The sequence below is a fragment of the Myotis myotis genome, unplaced genomic scaffold (assembly GCF_014108235.1).
Source record: "Myotis myotis isolate mMyoMyo1 unplaced genomic scaffold, mMyoMyo1.p scaffold_m19_p_5, whole genome shotgun sequence".
Classification (NCBI taxonomy): domain Eukaryota; kingdom Metazoa; phylum Chordata; class Mammalia; order Chiroptera; family Vespertilionidae; genus Myotis; species Myotis myotis.
Genome location: NW_023416357.1, coordinates 55911347 through 55928469, shown reverse-complemented (window position 1 = coordinate 55928469; position 17123 = coordinate 55911347). Strand labels below are relative to the sequence as shown.

The following is a 17123-nucleotide window of genomic DNA, read 5'->3' as shown; positions in this document are numbered from 1 at the left end:
CTCTTTGGCCCCTTGAGTGTGGCTCTTCCACAAAATACCACGTGCGGGTGCGCACATAGAGTGCGATTGAAACTTCGTGGCCCACGTGCAGAAGTCGGTATTTTGTGGAAGAGCCACACTCAAGGGGCCAAAGAGCCGCATGTGGCTCGCAAGCCGCAGTTTGCCGACCACTGACCTAGGCTATAAAGATATAGCATTTGTTATTTTCTACCAGGAATGCTAGTACTTTCTGTGCATCTTTTTATACCTTATGTTACATGAATAAGACAAACCAATTTTATACATGGTAGATACACAGACCCAATCTCATTTTAGTCACATCATGTATAGATGACTCACAAAACCAGCTTCGAGAGTGTGTACACTGGAAAGTGTAAACTCCTTTCTGCTGCTTAGTCAGATATTTTAAAAATATGCTGCTTCCAACTTCTTATACAGAAAGTGTTAAGTCAAACCTGATTTCTTGTCCAGAAATGATACCAATTGATGTTTTGAATAATTTCTTCCCTCAGTGACAAAGGATAGTGGAATATGCCACAGATAGCTATAAAAAGAAAATATTGAAAGATTATTACACTTTCCAATATTTCAGTCAGTTACATATAATGTGTCCATTTTCTTGTTTTTTGGGGGCAGGAAGATGAAAATTTTCAAGATATTTCCAGAAAGGGGTAATCTTGTTAATGTTTTATAAGAACCTATGGCCGTGGCCAGTGTTGCTAAGTGGTTAGAGTGTCAGCCTGCACACCAAAGGGTCTCTGATTTGATTCCCAGTTAAGGGCACATACCTGGATTGCAGGTTCAATCCCTGGACCTGATTGGGGCTCCCATGGGAGGTAACCAATCGATATGTCTCTCTCACATATCTCTCTCTCTCTCTCCCCCTCCTTCCCTCCCTCCGCCTCCCTTCCACTCTCTCTAAAAAGTAATGGAAAATATATCCTCAGGTGAGTATTACAAAAATATATACAAACCTATGATTACAAAACATTTAAAAATACTTTAACCTGAGGGTCCAAAGAGATGGAAGGCAGAGAAAGTGGGCATGTACCTTGCATCTGAAGGCTGGATTTCAGGCTTCATATTTAAAAAGAATCTTTCTTGTTGTATAAGAAGCTCCTTTCCCTTTCTTTGCACAGTCACTAAAGGAAATCCTTTCTGCAGGGTCCAGGTTTTCATCATTTTCTTGACATCTACTGTTTTGTTTGTGACCTATAAATAAAAGAATAAATTATTTTTGCTTAAAAATAAACAGTTTAAAAACTTAACAGTTTGTATCTTTTTCTCTTTCTGTACCACATTCTATGAAGACTGCATTTAGAGTTAATATAAAGCAGCACAAATGCTGAGCTGAATTTACATTTCTCATATAGGTAAATGAGCAATTGCTAAAAGGTAAGTGACCTGGGACAGAACTAAGTGATAACTAAAGAGCATGAGAGAGGCACAATGTTGAAAAAGCAGTAGATATTATCAACCAAGTGTTCATTAAAATCCCTAAGGCGGTATAAGCGCTCTTTCAGGCCACAAGACTAGCATTGAAGGAGATTGAAAAACTGCAAAAACATAATAAAAAAAAGATTTTTGAAGAAAATATAGTAATATATATTAATTTGGAAAAGACAATTTTCCTACAAAGTAGGAATGGAGATTAAGATGTAGAACAAAAATGGTCGCACAAGGCCACACACAATTTTTCAGTAATTAAGACTAGTACTTCCATTTCTTTCCAAGTCTGTGTTCTATTAATGTTTATATCTTAAGCTCTATCTCCCTCTTTCTCAAATAACTATCTTTGTTACCACAACTTACTTATATACTTGATAAAAATATAAATAGAACTCCTCTCTTCTTACTTCAAGCGCCCAAGAAAGCACCAGGTCAGTCACTTACCTCATTAAAACTATCCCACAGATCATCACTTTGAATGGATGCATAGCTATGCTTTTTCAGGTAAAGAACAAGAGCACGTTGAAATACATCTTCACCAAGATATGTTTTCAGCATCAACAAGAGAGAAGCTCCCTATTCAAAAAGAAAGAAGAAAAAAAGTAGAAAGGGAGGAAAATAATAGAACACAATATGTAGAATTGAGAATCTAAAATTCAAAATATAGTCAATTTAAGCATATATTCCCATATATATAAAGCCTAGTTATGACACACTGCTACTTGGTCTCATATAACCACATGTGGACTATGTTCAAATTGTCTTAAAATTATTTTAAAAGATTTGAAAAGAATTAATGGAGTAGATTCCCATGTGCATTAATTCTAATATGAGCCATTTTGTGTGGTCTGTCAGTTACTCACTGTTTCAGTGTTAATGTTAAAAAACTAAGCAATTATAAATATATTTTTAACAGAAAAATATGCCAAATATTCTGTGGCATCCCCACTTTTATCCCCAGTGTTTAAGGTACCAGTTCAATTCATGGGCACTCTGCTGGGGACAATAAATAAAGAGCTCTCAAAAGTCTCTCTGCTGGGACTACATTAATTTCCAATGTTAGTATATCATGTCGCTAAAGTAACCAAGATCTCTCTTCTTCCTGAAGAGTCACTTCCAATATGTTTGGAACTGATGAATGTATAAGGTAGTAAGTATACACTAATAATCCAAAATCAGGCATGCACCTATTAAGGTCACATGATAGTCACTGATGCACACATCATCACTTCCACTCTTAAAATAACAACCACCTCATTTGTGAAGCCTTCAATTTGAGATAAAAATCATATTTTTCTATTTTCAAAAGAAATTTATATCACTTCCTGCATCTGCTATAGATATAGTTATTTCTTCTTGTAGAATGTGTGCTTGTTGAAGGGAAAACTAAAAAATTCAACTCCAATGATTAAAACAAGCCTAGTACACAGTAAGCATTCAAATGGTTTTTGAATGAGTTTCACTTCTGATAAAAATGTAGCAATGTCAAGTCATTAAGATTACCATACACACATTAACTGAATTTAATATCTATTGCTCTCTCTGGTGTTACTTGTTCTATAAATTTAAGTACTCACTCTTTTCCAACATTTCCCCTTCTCTCCTATATCACCTACTTTCCCTCTCTACTGTAACTTTCCCATTAAGCCCACAGACTCTGTAACATCCCTCATTTTAAACAAATAAAAGATGTTCTTCCTTTCCTTAACCTCAGGTCTCCTCTAGTTACCTCTTGTTCTCGCTTTGTAGTAAACTCCTCGAAAGAGATGTCTGCATTTGCCATCTCCATTTGCTCTCTTCCCATTTTCTCTTGAGCCATCTTCCAATCATCACTCCACTGGAAATATTTTATCAAGGTTTCTTCAAGGTGAACTTCATAGTGTCAAACCAATGTCAATTCCGTGGCTCAACTTACCAAGCACTAATAAGTGGCTTTTGCTATCAACCGCTTCTCCTGAAGGCCTTCTGTACTTGGCCTTGGGACACCACTCTAGAGTTCCCCCCTATTCACTGGCTAAACCTCAGTCTCTTTTGCTGGTTCCTCCTCACTTTCCCAAGGACTAAATTTGGACGTTCCCTGGCATTTAATCTTCAGACCTCTTTTCTTCTCTCTCTCCAAATTTTCTTCCAGGTGATCTCAAATTTATAGTTGATCTCTAACCAGACTTTCCCTCTGAATTCCAGACTCACACCCAAATGTCTACTTCATATCTCAAAAACTGAACTTTTAATTTTCTTCTTTTCCCAAATCTACTCCTCCAATAGTTTCCCCCAATGCAGCAAATAATAATTCCATTTCTCCAGTTGTTCAGGCAAAATCTTGAAGTCATCCTTGATGCCTCACTTATATTCCACATGTAACCCATTAGCAAATTCTATGGGATTGACCTTTCAATAAATTCCATTTTCCTCCAAAAAATGTATCTTCATAATCCCAGGCAAAAATACTCTACCATTCCTTTAGTACATATTATCTCTTATTGCTTCACAAGTACCCACCACCTAAACTTTGAGTTTCTGGATGACATGGACTTGGGAAGACAGATCAAATGAGTCTCCTGTAGGGGCCGGTGCCCACCACTCCTGCAGGAGGTGGGCAAACACGTCTCCTTCCTCCCACTCTGCAGGCACACGACCCTGCGCCCCACAGAGTCCCAGACAAGAGCTTTGGTGGGAGACAGGCTCCAAAGGTCCCAGCTCTGAGCAGCACTCCCTTCCCCATCTGTCTGTGGAACTGAGCTCAGTCAGGAAGGTCCACCAGGACCCAGGAGGACAGATCAAAAGAGTCTCCTGTTGAGGGTGGTGGCAGCTGAGGCTGCGGGAGGGGGACAAGACTAACCCCTGTTCCAAAGCCACATGGCTCAATGACTGGCAACTGCTTCTCCAGAAAAAGAGCACATCAAAGTTCCCTGTTGCGTGCAGCCCACAGACCCCTCCTCAGGACTCAAGCTTGGTAGGAAGGTGTCCCTGGTAGTTAAAAGTCTGGGTTAGTGCACTCCACAGGCTGGTGCTGCAGGAATAGGAGTGCTTTACCCTGGGGCCAGAGTGCGGTATGGGATAGGGACTTAGCACAGGGACATCAGTGGTTGGACCTCCCAGATCTCTCCTCAGGGCCATGCCACCCAGACCTTCTCTTTATGGTTCCCACAGCCCTGAGTCACCTTCCCTCTACTGGAGCCCCAGGTGAGTGTCTGAAAGCAAGATCCTGTGTGTTGGCCCTTTAAAAGAACACCAGAGTTTCTAGAAGATGCCCTCCTCTTCCAGGAAGACAGTCCCCACTGATTTTCACTGCCAGATGCTATGCAGGCTTCTCTTCCCAGCTCTGATGCTCTGGGCTGGGGATCCCGGCATGGGACTGAGACCCCACACTCTCCAGAGGGATGTTTGCAGCCAAGATTTCGCTGCGGCTTCTCAGCTGCAGCATCTCCTCTTCTTACCAATCTTTATGTGGGCTTCTTCTGTAAATCCTTGGTTATAATACACCTATTCAGCTGTTCTTCAGTTGGTTATTCAGGTTGACAGCTCTACAATTTACCTGTAAATCTGGTCTGGTGCCGGAGGAGGTGAGAGAAGCTTCCACCTACTTGATAGACATCTTGGAATCTCCTGAACTTCAATTCTTTTAATATTTGTTTGCTTACTTGTTTTGGAAATTCTGACTTTGGAATATACCTCAATCTTGAATCACACATCCAAAGGCTTGCTTAGAATCCTCCCTGGACATATTCTACCTACAGATCTAAAGAATGAACCAACTTTAAAAGATATATTGCTATAAGACCTAGTTAAATGCCCAGAATACTAGTCAGAGAACTTAAATGAGACAGAGAAAAAAAAAAGGACAACCTAGAAAAAGTTAAGTTCAAAATTTAGATAGAAGCAAACATCTTAAATTTTAACAGGATGCCTGAAAATAATACTCATTTAATTTTTATAACAATCTAAACCATGTAGCTTGTTCACATATGAAATTAATTTGAAACCTACTCCAGGTACTAATGTGCATAGTAATACCTTAAAATAGGAAAGAGCATCAAACATTTCTTCAATCTGTTCTGAAGACTGAACAGATGATGATATTGGATGAGATGAATTCAAGGAATCTTTCTTCATGGTTTTAAATCGAGCATCTAAGAAATCTTCATACTAGTAAAAAATGAGACAGGTTAGGAAATCATGAACAGCATCAAAGGCAGAGGCATGTATAGCAATTATTTATATAAATTAGACTACTGCTTAAGGACATTATTAAAAAAAATAACCAGATTTACTCAACTTCAGAACACAAGCTTTTGCAAGATATAGGAAGTGTGATATTCACGCATATTCCTTAAATTTAAAAATAAAATTATAACCTCCTGGCCACATGGAAAACAGTGTTTCTTATGCAACAACAGTATAAGGATAAATTAAGATTCTTTTACTAAAGCAACAAAAAAATGCCAAATCCTGCTATTCAAGATGAACAGTATAAAAATTTTAGTGTATATTTTAAAAATAAAATCTAAAATTAAAAAACAAAAATAAAAATCTGAAATTAAAAAATAAAAATTTAAAATAAAAAGTCATCCTTAAGCCGATTTATTATATACAGTCCAGCTTTTCTGTTAAGATAATATACATTTCCTTTAACTGGGGTTCATATGAAATAAAATATAACTCTTAAACAGAAAGAATTCTTTGAAAGCTCAGGAGATGAGCTCCCTTAGAATATATATTAGAAGCTTTTAAACATTCTGGGCACCACCAAGTGGTGAAACTGTGAATCTCACTGCTTAATTAAGGAGCATACACAGATTTAAAGTATCTTGTTTAGTCTTCTAACTAAAGATGAGTTCATTCTGTGCCATTTGAAATTTTTGAATAGGCCCTACACAAAAATTTCGCATTGAAAGCTCTAAGAATATTCCTGTTTTAAAGAAGTCTTAGGTCATATAGCCAGGAAATTTAATAGAAAGTCACAGAATTTTAGGATTGAAAGGGATCTTTATACTTTCCCACCTATTGCTTGAATTATTTGGCAATAACTGTCATATCATAACCTAGTGTGTCCAAATAATTCTAAGGGTGGCAAACATCTCCAAAGCGTCTAATAAAGTGGCAGCATTACTATGCTCTCTATCACAAAATAGTGTTCCAAGTGTTTGAAAAGGAACAGAATATGGTTTGTATCTAAAAAGGGAAAATTATTTTTCTGTATCACTGTTATAAGCATGATCAGAGTGATAACAGACAGTATTGCTACAAAATATCTTAATTTTTTTTCTTTCTTTATGCACAGGATAAAATGTTTTGTTTTGCAAAAAAGGCCTTTCAATTATATCTAAATTCCTTCAAGCAGAAGAATCACAACTTTTGAAAATAAAATGTAGCAAATCAATTTAAAATATTTATCCTAATAACAAAATGTAAAATAATTTCACATACTTTCAGCTTTCAATGAAATATGTCAGTAAATAAAAGCATAACTTTCATTGTCAGATCTCAAGAGGTACAGATTTAAGTAACAGAGGCCAATTTCACTGTTTCTTTCTAGAAATAGTTTCATTTCTGCAAATACATAGAAAACACATGGCGAATATGATTTGAGTCTTTCCTCCCTTAGCACTCATAGTAGGCAAAAGACAGAAAAAACACTGTACTTACACTAGAGAGCTTTTGGAATATTTTTTCCAAAGAGAAATACTCCATGAAAGTAGCCAAACCTTCATTTAGCCATAGATCGTTCCACCACTGCATTGTTACCAGATTCCCAAACCACTGTGGGGAAAACAAACTATTAACCAACACAATCGTTACATTCTCAAGAATGTTCTAATAATTGAATTGTTAGCTTTATCACCTATAACTAGATTATAATTACATAAAAATACAGTCATTATAGTTAAAATAAACTCTATTCAAATTAAAGACTTATAAAAGCTGTGTAAATTTAAAAGTAAAATAAAAATTTTAACATTTTACCTTAATTGAATGAGAAAACAAGCAAGACATATGCAATTAGCATATTTTTCAATTTAACACGTTACATATTAGGTAAAATTATAATTTTTAGACACCTCATTAAAAATGAGGTTTCCTAGATAATGAAATTCTTCTACTTTTTAATATCAAGTTAATAAGATTCTTTTCTGTTGTAGCTATAACCACCCATGACAACTAAAAAGTAAATTTCTGTGTGACAATTTCCTATAGTTAGAGAGTCCATATTTCAAATTTCTCCTCAGTTACCCAGGTTGAGGACAGTATTTACACAACTCAAAACAGAATTCAAACAACATTTCCTCAAGCAAGTTGATATGCATGTAAATAAATGAAATCAGAAAGATCTTAAATGCGTTCTTCTATGAGGAGGAAGTAAGAAGGAAACAATGAAAGAAGACTCTTTTTAAAAATGTCTCAAAAAATGCCTGAAATAAAGTGTGGTGATAGGCATGCAATAGTCAGTGTGGCCTAAGGCTTGACTCAAACCAGCAGTAAAACAATAAGGTTACTAGATACTGAAACAAAATACTTTTGAATGACCAGAATATGTATTTCAAAGATATCCTAAAGCCTGTTTCAGACAAAGATGATTTGTCAGTCCTAAAGATGAACTAACAGAGAAATACTCCCCACGTAATGGTGGGAGGCCCCAGAAAAAACAGATCCATAGGAAAGCCCCTAAAGACCCCTTGTCTACAGGCCTGACGCCATAATAGTGAGTGAGTATACGCGTCCAATGCCTGCTTGTACTGAAGTCTTCAGAAGCGCTACACAGTCGTGCTCAGGTTGAGTTTGGACAGGGAGTAAACAGCCCAGAGCATGTTCTACTCTTCTTCCATATCCTCCCACATGACACCCCTAAAGCATACCCAACACTGATGAGCACCTCATCAAGGATACAAGAGAGGTGCTGGGGAAGACAGAGGGAGGTTCATGTATCCGTATAATTTTCTTGCTTTTACTCCAAGGCATACAAAGAGTGCCCTTCCTCTTTCAAATTAATAAAAAAAAAAGTCCAGTTCTAGCAAGAGAGAAAAAATAAATCTAATGATGACAACTATAGTTCAAGTGTTATGAGAGTGCAACTTAGGAAAAAGATGTTTCCCCACAAAGCTGTACTGAGCAGCTGGCATTTGTCAGTGGCAAACAGCTGTGTGTTGTGGGGGAAAGAGAGAGATCTTGATGAGATGGTGCTACTTTAGGACCCAGTGCTGCCATTCATTAGCTGTGTGACTCTGAGCAAGTCATTTACTTACGGTAAGTCCCGTTTCCACATCTGTAAGTGGGATTTTCACCTGCCCTACAGCAGTTATGAAAAGTGAGATCATACATGTGATCATGTTTTATAAACTGTAAAGTCCTATACAAATATTAGATGGCATTTTCATCTGAAATTGTTTGTGTTCAAAAGCATCATTTTCTTATGAAAGCAATACTACAATGAACAGCTAGATTATTATTAGCATCTAAACTTATTCTAACACTCTAGAACAGTGATGGCGAACCTATGACACGTGTGTCAGAGGTGACACGCAAACTCTTTCTTTGGTTGATTTTTCTTTGTTAAATGGCATTTAAATATATAAAATAAATATCAAAAATATAAGTCTTCGTTTTACTATGGTTGCAAATATCAAAAAATTTCTATATGTGACACAGCACCAGAGTTAAGTTAGGGTTTTTCAAAATGCTGACACGCCAAGCTCAAAAGGTTCGCCATCACCGCTCTAGAATATGGAATAGATCACAGGTATGAGATAAAATGGCCTTGGTTGCTAATACCTGATGGGCCAGCTCATGAGCGATGACTTTAGTAACCAGTTTTCTGTCTGCTGCTGAAGAAGTATTATTGTCATACAGAAGTGTCTCTTCTCGGAAGGTGAGCAGACCCCAATTTTCCATTGCTCCTGCTTCAAAGTCAGGAATAGCCACCAAATCTGGACATAACAGGAAAAAAGTAATCAACTTTCCCTCATTTAAGGTACTTCCTGGTTAAATCAAAATAGTTCACCCACTGTTTTATCACTGTGGATCAGGAGACAGAGTTCATTTTATACTCCTAACAAATGGAACGTTCCTTACTCTAGCCCTGTATACTCCTCACCCTAGGTCAGCTGATGAAAACCTGATAAAACCCCTGTAGCATCACTGTTCCTCTGCTCCTTAGCAAAAAAAGGGATACTTAATTCCTTCACAATGGGCAGGGCCAACTCTCTTCTCCCAGAACCAGCTCCATGCTGAAGAGCACTGAAATGCTCTTGCTTTCCAGAGCTTCCATTACTCAGTTTTTTAAAATATATTTTTATTGATTTCAGAGAGGAAGGGAGAGGGAGAGAGAGATAGAAACATCAATGATGAGAGAGAATCATTGATCCGCTGCCTGCTGTACACCCTCTATTGGGGATTGACCCCGCAACCTGGCCATGTGTCCTGCCGGGGAATTGAACTGTGACCTCCTGAAGGTCGAAGCTCAACCACTGAGCCACACGGCCCAGGCTCATTACTCAGTTTTTATTATCTGAATCAGGAACTTTTTAGGAAGTTAGAATCAGTTAAACTCCAGACTAAGCCCTAAGTGCATTCCCACTTACACAGCACCTTTGTAACAGCCCCATAAACTTGAAGCTCCACATTCAGATACACTCATGAAATCTAAATGATCTTAAATACAAACAATTTTTAAATCATTAACTGTGTTTCTTGGTTTTCTTTTATAATAACTTTGGCAAGAGCTCTTTCTAAAAAACATTTGCAAAATGATTCTAGGTTATAATGGTAACGAAAATCAGAGGCACTGTTTTGATTCTTACCCAATTTCTTAAGTGAGTATTGAATTTCAAAGTAGTTTTGAAAAAACTCAAGAAGCTTCACAGTTGTTTCCAAGGCATGGTGAACTTGGCCAATCTTTTCTGGTATAGAATATATAGAAACCTAGAAGGAAACATTATGTATGATGTAAGGCCAGGTATAAATACTCAGGTGAACGCTGTCAAGATTGGCATAAGTGAAACTGTAGAGAGTTACAAGATTTTTCAGGACAAAAATCCTTGCTTACAGTTCTTTTAGCACCCACAGAGTTTAGCAAATTACTTCCAGGCATACAGAGATGTTAAAAAAAAACCTTAACAATTCCTTTTTTAAAAAGTTAACATAACATCCAAAATAAACTATTTTGGGTCAGATTACAGCAATTTATAAGCATTTGCCCATTTAATTTTACAATACTCTGTTCTTCCTCCCCATTACCTATAGTTACCCTCCCTTGCTTATGAGCTATCAAGGTTGTGAATTATTTAAAGGACAAAACCAAATTTTAATTCTTTTGATACCTATCACAGTGCCTGGCATTGAGCAGGCAGGCACTCGATACAGAGGAATCGCATCTTAAGAGTGAGTTAGTTCTAAAATAAACACGTAAGGCAGAAATTGCACATTTGTTGAACTTACCCTAGAAAAAAAAACTATAAACCAACACATTCTCTTTCAGTAAGGCACAGCCAGTTTTCCTTCCAGCCTTGGGAGGGCTTGCTCTTTTCCAGTTGTATAAAAAATAGACCACATTGTATAAAAAAATAATCACGCCCAGAACGTGAAACACTCCATGAGTGGCACATAGTAACTAAAGCCAACTTAAGGGGATGATAAATTCATGCCCCCACTCCCCATTCACTCCAGGGCACATGCTCGCTCAGGGGGATGGCAGATGCAATCAACCACATTACTTAAATTGTTATTCTTTCTCTCTTTTTCTAAGTGCATAAGTTAAACACATACGATGTGACTAACTGTAAACATATTATTCAATAAATATCAAAAGACAAAATGTAAACCATTATGTTAAAAGCAATGGGTTTTTAAAAAGCAATATTTACTGTTTTTTAATTGATTGAAAAAAAACAAAAACCTCTATACTCCCCTGGAAAAGGGAATGTAGACAAGACATGGCAGAAAATAAAAACCTCAAAATAAAGATTTCATCAGGTGGGAAATGGAGACATTAAGTAATTCAACATTTGGTGAACTCTCATTTTAAATTAATTTTAGTCTCCCATTAAAGGACTGAAAACCTGTTAACTATTTCTAAGAGGTCAAATAGATTTAAGCCATAAATCCCTTTATGTGGGGCTTCAGTCTATAGAGCCATATGCATTAATCACAGAAACATGGACACATGGCGTCAAATGTACAGGCTCTGTAGTTAGAGTGCCAGGTTCAAGTCTCTGCTAGTTGTATGACTGAATATCTTTATCTATGAAACTAGAGGCCCGGTGCACGAAATTTGTGCGGGGGGTGGGGGGGAGGTCCCCCTCAGCCCAGCCTGCACCCTCTCCAATCTGGGACCCCTTGGGGCAGTGACCGGCAAACTCATTAGTCAACAGAGCCAAATATCAACAGTACAACGATTGAAATTTCTTTTGAGAGCCAAATTTTTTAAACTTAAACTATATAGGTAGGTACATTGTTATTAACTTAATTAGGGTACTCCTAAGGCTTAGGAAGAGCCACACTCAAGGGGCCAAAGAGCCACATGTGGCTCGTGAGCTGCAGTTTGCCGACCACTGCCTTGGGGGATGTCCGACTGCCGGTTTAGGCCCAATCGCAGGAACCGGGCCTAAACCGGCAGTCAGACATCCCTCTCACAATCTGGGACTGCTGGCTCCTAACTGCTCACCTGCCTACCTGCCTGATTGCCCCTAACTGCCTCCCACCCTGGCCTGGTCGCCCCCAACTGCCCTCCTGCCAGCCTGGTCACCCCCAACTGCCCCCCTGCTGGCCTGGTTGCCCCACACAGCCTGCTATTCAGTTGTTTGGTTGTTCCTCACTAACCCCCTGCTGGCCTTGTCGCCCCACTCAGCCTGCTGTTCGGTTGTTACTGTGATGGCATCCTGAACAATTTGCATATTCCTCTATTATTAGTATAGATGGCGATACAAGTAGCTCCTACACTCACAGGGCAGCTGTGAGGATTAAATGAGCTAATACATTTATAGAACTTAGAATAGTACCTGACACAATATAAGGGTTCAATAAATGGTAGTTATTATCACTACTAATAGAGTTCCATCAGAAATGGGAAAAATATGTGTGACTAGAAATTTGTGGCAAATTACTGGAAGAATGAAGTATCTAGAACTAGAGTTAGCCAATTAAAAATGTGTTGCTTTCTAAAGTAACTATGGAAGAAATGTAACCTCCCACAGCATGTGGCCAAGAGTACTTCACCAGCCCAGCACTCTACCATCCGCAGCCCTTGGTACAGGACTGTGACCACAGCTTATTGAATTCAGTCACTACCTGCCAAGGGAACTCAAGCTCATGCTGCTGACAAGTGCCCTTTCTGCATCCTTTCCCCTCTGAAGAAATGAGTGTTATTGCTAAAAAAATTAAAAAGCTTGACATATTCTTTTAAAGTGTGTTATTATAAATGATTATATCAAGATCACTTGGAATTTGAGATGTCTTTATTCTCTCTGCCTGTTCTTTCCAAACATACATATTTTATGGTATAATTGATGCAATCATCTAGAAGATGCTATCCCAAAATCACCCAGATTCCTCCTAAACATCCTCTTGCCAGGCACACCATTTGGCCACTTCCATCACTGTACGTGAAAAGCATCTTTCTTCTGAGGAAAAGTAAAGAGGAAGGGGGAGTTTATATAAAACTGAACTCTGACCAAAAGATCCACTTAGTCCCATTTCTGGTATACAATAATTAGGAAAAAAGGTACTTTGGTATATTTTTACCTCTTTTCTTTTTCCTTAAAAGAATATGTGCTATGAGTGCTCAATAGAGATAAATTGTGTGGTCCTTATAACTAAGATCAAGCTTGTTTTAGGAGCAACAGAAGCAGTGAGAAGTTAAACAAAAAGGGCAATTTAGTTTAACAAAGAAAGTGTTGACCAGCATCCTGGTCTTGCACTCTAAATACTGGTAAATGGAACTCAACTGGCACTCAGGCCTTAAGACTTAACAACTTAAAACCTTTCTTGCAAAATTTCTTGCGAAGACCTTTAGGAGATTTCTAAAAAAGACTCCACTAAAGACTCAGAGCAAAGGGTTCTTAGACTGAGGAGTAACAGAGTTGCTAGGTTTAACTTAATCTGTCCCTTAATTTAATAAAAGCAAAAAATAGATAAAACAAAAACAAAACCAGAACTAAACCTCATTCCCCACCCGAAAGGATAATAATATAGCCGCCTCCTAAAAGAATATCAGCTTTCCTAAACAGATAGCTGAACACATAAAAAATATATATATTCCTAAAAAAAAACAAAACAAAAAAAAACCAGTATCAAGTCTATCCAGAATAACTAATTAGATGAGACTTCAGGAGAAAGATATAAATTATAAACTATGTCCCTGGCTGGTGGAGAAATACTTGAGATGGAAATGCTTTAGCAGAAATTTGGAACTAAGCCATGTTCCTGACTGAATATGAATAAATTAAAATTATAACTTCATATGGATAATGCTGTTGAAGTTTCTGTTCAAATGTTAAATAGTCCACATCTGACTAACCACTACTGAATTCTGATTCTACTAATTAGACCTGCCTATGGTAAAAACAAAGTCAGGCAATGGGAAAAATAAAACAAAACAAAAACCTCAAGACAAACAGATAAAAGCAGTGTATTTTAAAACTGGCCTGGAATGTCCTACATAATTCTGGCATTCCTGAACACTGGAGAATGGACAGAAATAATAAAACAAATGTTCCTCTTTCCCTGGGCCTTTGACAACATAGTAGTCTCTACCGCTGAACACGATATATTTAATAATCTACAGCCAATTCTGACATTTTTAGTTGTTTGGTAAAACTGATTAGTAAGCAAAGCCCTACTGCCTTATTCCTGTATCTTGTGAAATAGGCCTAATGTCAAATATTACAAAATAGAAACGATCCTAGACACTGTCACATTTTAAAATAACAAAACTCCTTTGGTAGACTCCAAGTCTGAGTTTCTGGTCACCATACCTACAGAAGTCATTTAAGTCATTTGGTGTAAGAGGCAGCATACTGTAGTGGACAGTACAATTCTGATTATCACTTGCTGGCTAGATAATTTTGAGTCAACTACTAAACTTCTCTGTGACACTGTTTCTTCATCAGCAACACAAGGCTAATGCCTCCCCCTCATTAGATTTAGAAAATAAAAAGTGTAACTCCATGCATGTTAGATTCTTCTCCATTTCTCACTAAAAAGATATCAAATTAATAAAAATTATTTATTCATATAATGTTAAATTTTTCAAAACACATTTACTACTGGGTAGCATTAAAAATAATAAAGGTTATTCATATTTACAGACATACAAGGAATTCATAATGTTTGGTGCATATGCAAAAAAAGAGACGGTACTTTCCGCACACACACGTGTGTGAGTGTGTGTGTATTACTATCTGCGAGATACTGAACATTTTACAGGAATTTAAAAAAATGTAATCCTTGAGAGAACAGGCTAGTCAGGCAATATAGTACTAGAGTTGTGGAAGGTAAGGTTTAGAGAGGATCACAGAGCAATCTTCCAAGGGCATACAGCTAGTAAACTGTAGAGGAAAGATTTGTAGACACCACATTCCATGATGAACCATGTTGCTTCCTAACATGTAGATAAAAAGCAAAAAAAGTTTCTCAATTCTGTCTGTCTGTCTGTCTATCTACTACCTAGCTACCTATCAGAATGAGGTATAAAATTTGAAGAATTCACACTGGAGCAATTAGAAATATAGTCTAATTTATAAGAGGACCTTGAATATCAGATGAATTTGAAGCAGTTAGAAAGAAAATATAGCAGTAGAAAGAAAAAAAGAAAGAGGAATGTATTAGGAAATAGATGGAGGGAGGGAGGGAGGAGAAAAAGTGGGGAGGAGAGAGAGAGAGAACAGAGGGAAAAGACGCCAAGCCTGCATATATTTCAGAATATAATAAAAAGTGTGTGTGTGTGTGTGTGTGTGTGTGTGGGAGGGTGTTAATAATAAACAGTGTGACAGGAACTGCAACAGAGACATAACTGAAGTGCCCTGAGAGATGAGAGGGAATGACTGAGCCCAGCTGTGGGAAAGCTTCAAGGAGAGAGGATGGTTTGGCACCCGCTGGGCCATGAAGAAGCAAACCTGACTTTGTAGACTGAGCCTTTTTAGGTTTTGTCAAGGCACAACATCTAAATCGGGGGCTAGCTTTGTGTTGCAACACTTGAAGAGGAATTTATTCTTTTTTTTTTTCCAGATTGAAAACAGTTTTAATATCCTTTTGAATGGATTCTGAAAAATTATTTGGTTTAGACTTGACAAAAACTCTTTCAACCCAAAGGTGAGTAAATCATATTGAACACTTACCCAATATGCAGTCTACACTTACCCTTAACACTCACTTAACTTCTTGAATAATTCTCCATTCTTTAACATTGAGCATAAAGGCATACCATGTTATTGCTAATAAATGGTCAGATAATCCTTATGTCTGTCTTTATATTCTAAGTTATCATGGGGTAGACATGATAATCTATATATATAAAAGGCTAAGTGACTGGCCAGTAGGTATGATGCGCACTGACCACCAGGGGGCAGATGCTCAACACAGGAGCTGCCAAGCAACAGCAACTTTGCAGAGTGCCCTCTCACACTCTGGGACCCCTCAAGGGATGTCGGACTGCTAGTTTCGGCCCGATCCCCACAGGCCAGGCTGAGGGAATCCACCTGCCAGAGGGATCCTGCTCACTCTGCAGACACCCTTTGAGCCCCAGTGCCACCCCAGGTGCAGCTGGTTGGGGAGGGACCGTGGGAGGTTGGCTCCAGGGTGTGTCCAGCCCATCTCCCCCAGTCCCGCCCCACTGGCCACCTTCTAATTAATTTCCTTTCAATGTGCACAAATCCGTGCACTGGGCCCCTAGTCTTTTATAACAGAAGAAGTATACCCTTTTAATTAACAAAATAATATGACCCAAGAATACTGTGAGTAAAATAAAGCTTTTTAGTTTAGACAGGAAACCCAATACAATTGAATGTGTTCAAAAGTAGACAATATTCCCTGGTGGGGATCAAAACATTTCTATCATGAAGAATAATTATTATTGGCTTTAAAGGACCTTTTTCTTCTATTTTGTCAGCTTTATTAGGTCTCTACTGTAAAATTAATGCAGAAAATTCATTTACAGACAGTCACTAATGACAACTAGAAGCCTAATTAGAACAAATAATCAATTTTGATGAATTACAGATATACGAGACCCTTAAAAAATTTTACTCATTACTCCAATCATAACCTGGAGTATTCCTTCGAACTACATTTTTATGCTATCTTTTAAGTCTGAACAATGTTCTAGATTTAGCACTGGCTGTCCAATAAAATTTTCTGCATTTATAGAAATATTCAGTATTGATGATATACCAATATGGTGGCCACTAGCCCCAACACTAAAAATGTGGCTACTAACTGAGGAAGTAACTTTTAAATTTAATTCATTTTCAGTTGCAATGATATAACTAACAAACAATACTGTGTAACCTTAAGGTGTACAAAGTGTTGATGTGATACACTTACATATTGTAAATGATTACCACAGTAGAATTAGTTTACCACCTCCATTACCTCAACTCATTTCAATTTCTTTTTTTGTGTTGAGAACATTTAATACCTGCTCTTTTAGAAACTTTAATGTATATAATACAGTATTATAACTATAA

The 17123-nt window shown here is 37.6% G+C and overlaps 1 protein-coding gene across 4 annotated transcripts in view; it reads right to left on the bottom strand.

Moving 5' to 3' along the window:
- Positions 1-17123, bottom strand: part of LOC118656789 (leucyl and cystinyl aminopeptidase) — a 96751-nt gene that overhangs the window by 31193 nt on the left and 48435 nt on the right. For 3 of the 4 annotated variants that reach the window (XM_036310437.1, XM_036310436.1, XM_036310435.1), the window contains exons 5-11: positions 10245-10365; positions 9217-9371; positions 7096-7209; positions 5464-5595; positions 1894-2025; positions 1052-1212; positions 456-544 (exon numbers count right to left, since the gene is read on the bottom strand). In XM_036310437.1, the coding sequence (XP_036166330.1) occupies positions 456-544; positions 1052-1212; positions 1894-2025; positions 5464-5595; positions 7096-7209; positions 9217-9371; positions 10245-10365 (904 nt within the window). The remainder of the gene's footprint in view (positions 1-455; positions 545-1051; positions 1213-1893; positions 2026-5463; positions 5596-7095; positions 7210-9216; positions 9372-10244; positions 10366-17123) is intronic. The other variant, XM_036310438.1, reaches the window with a different exon arrangement.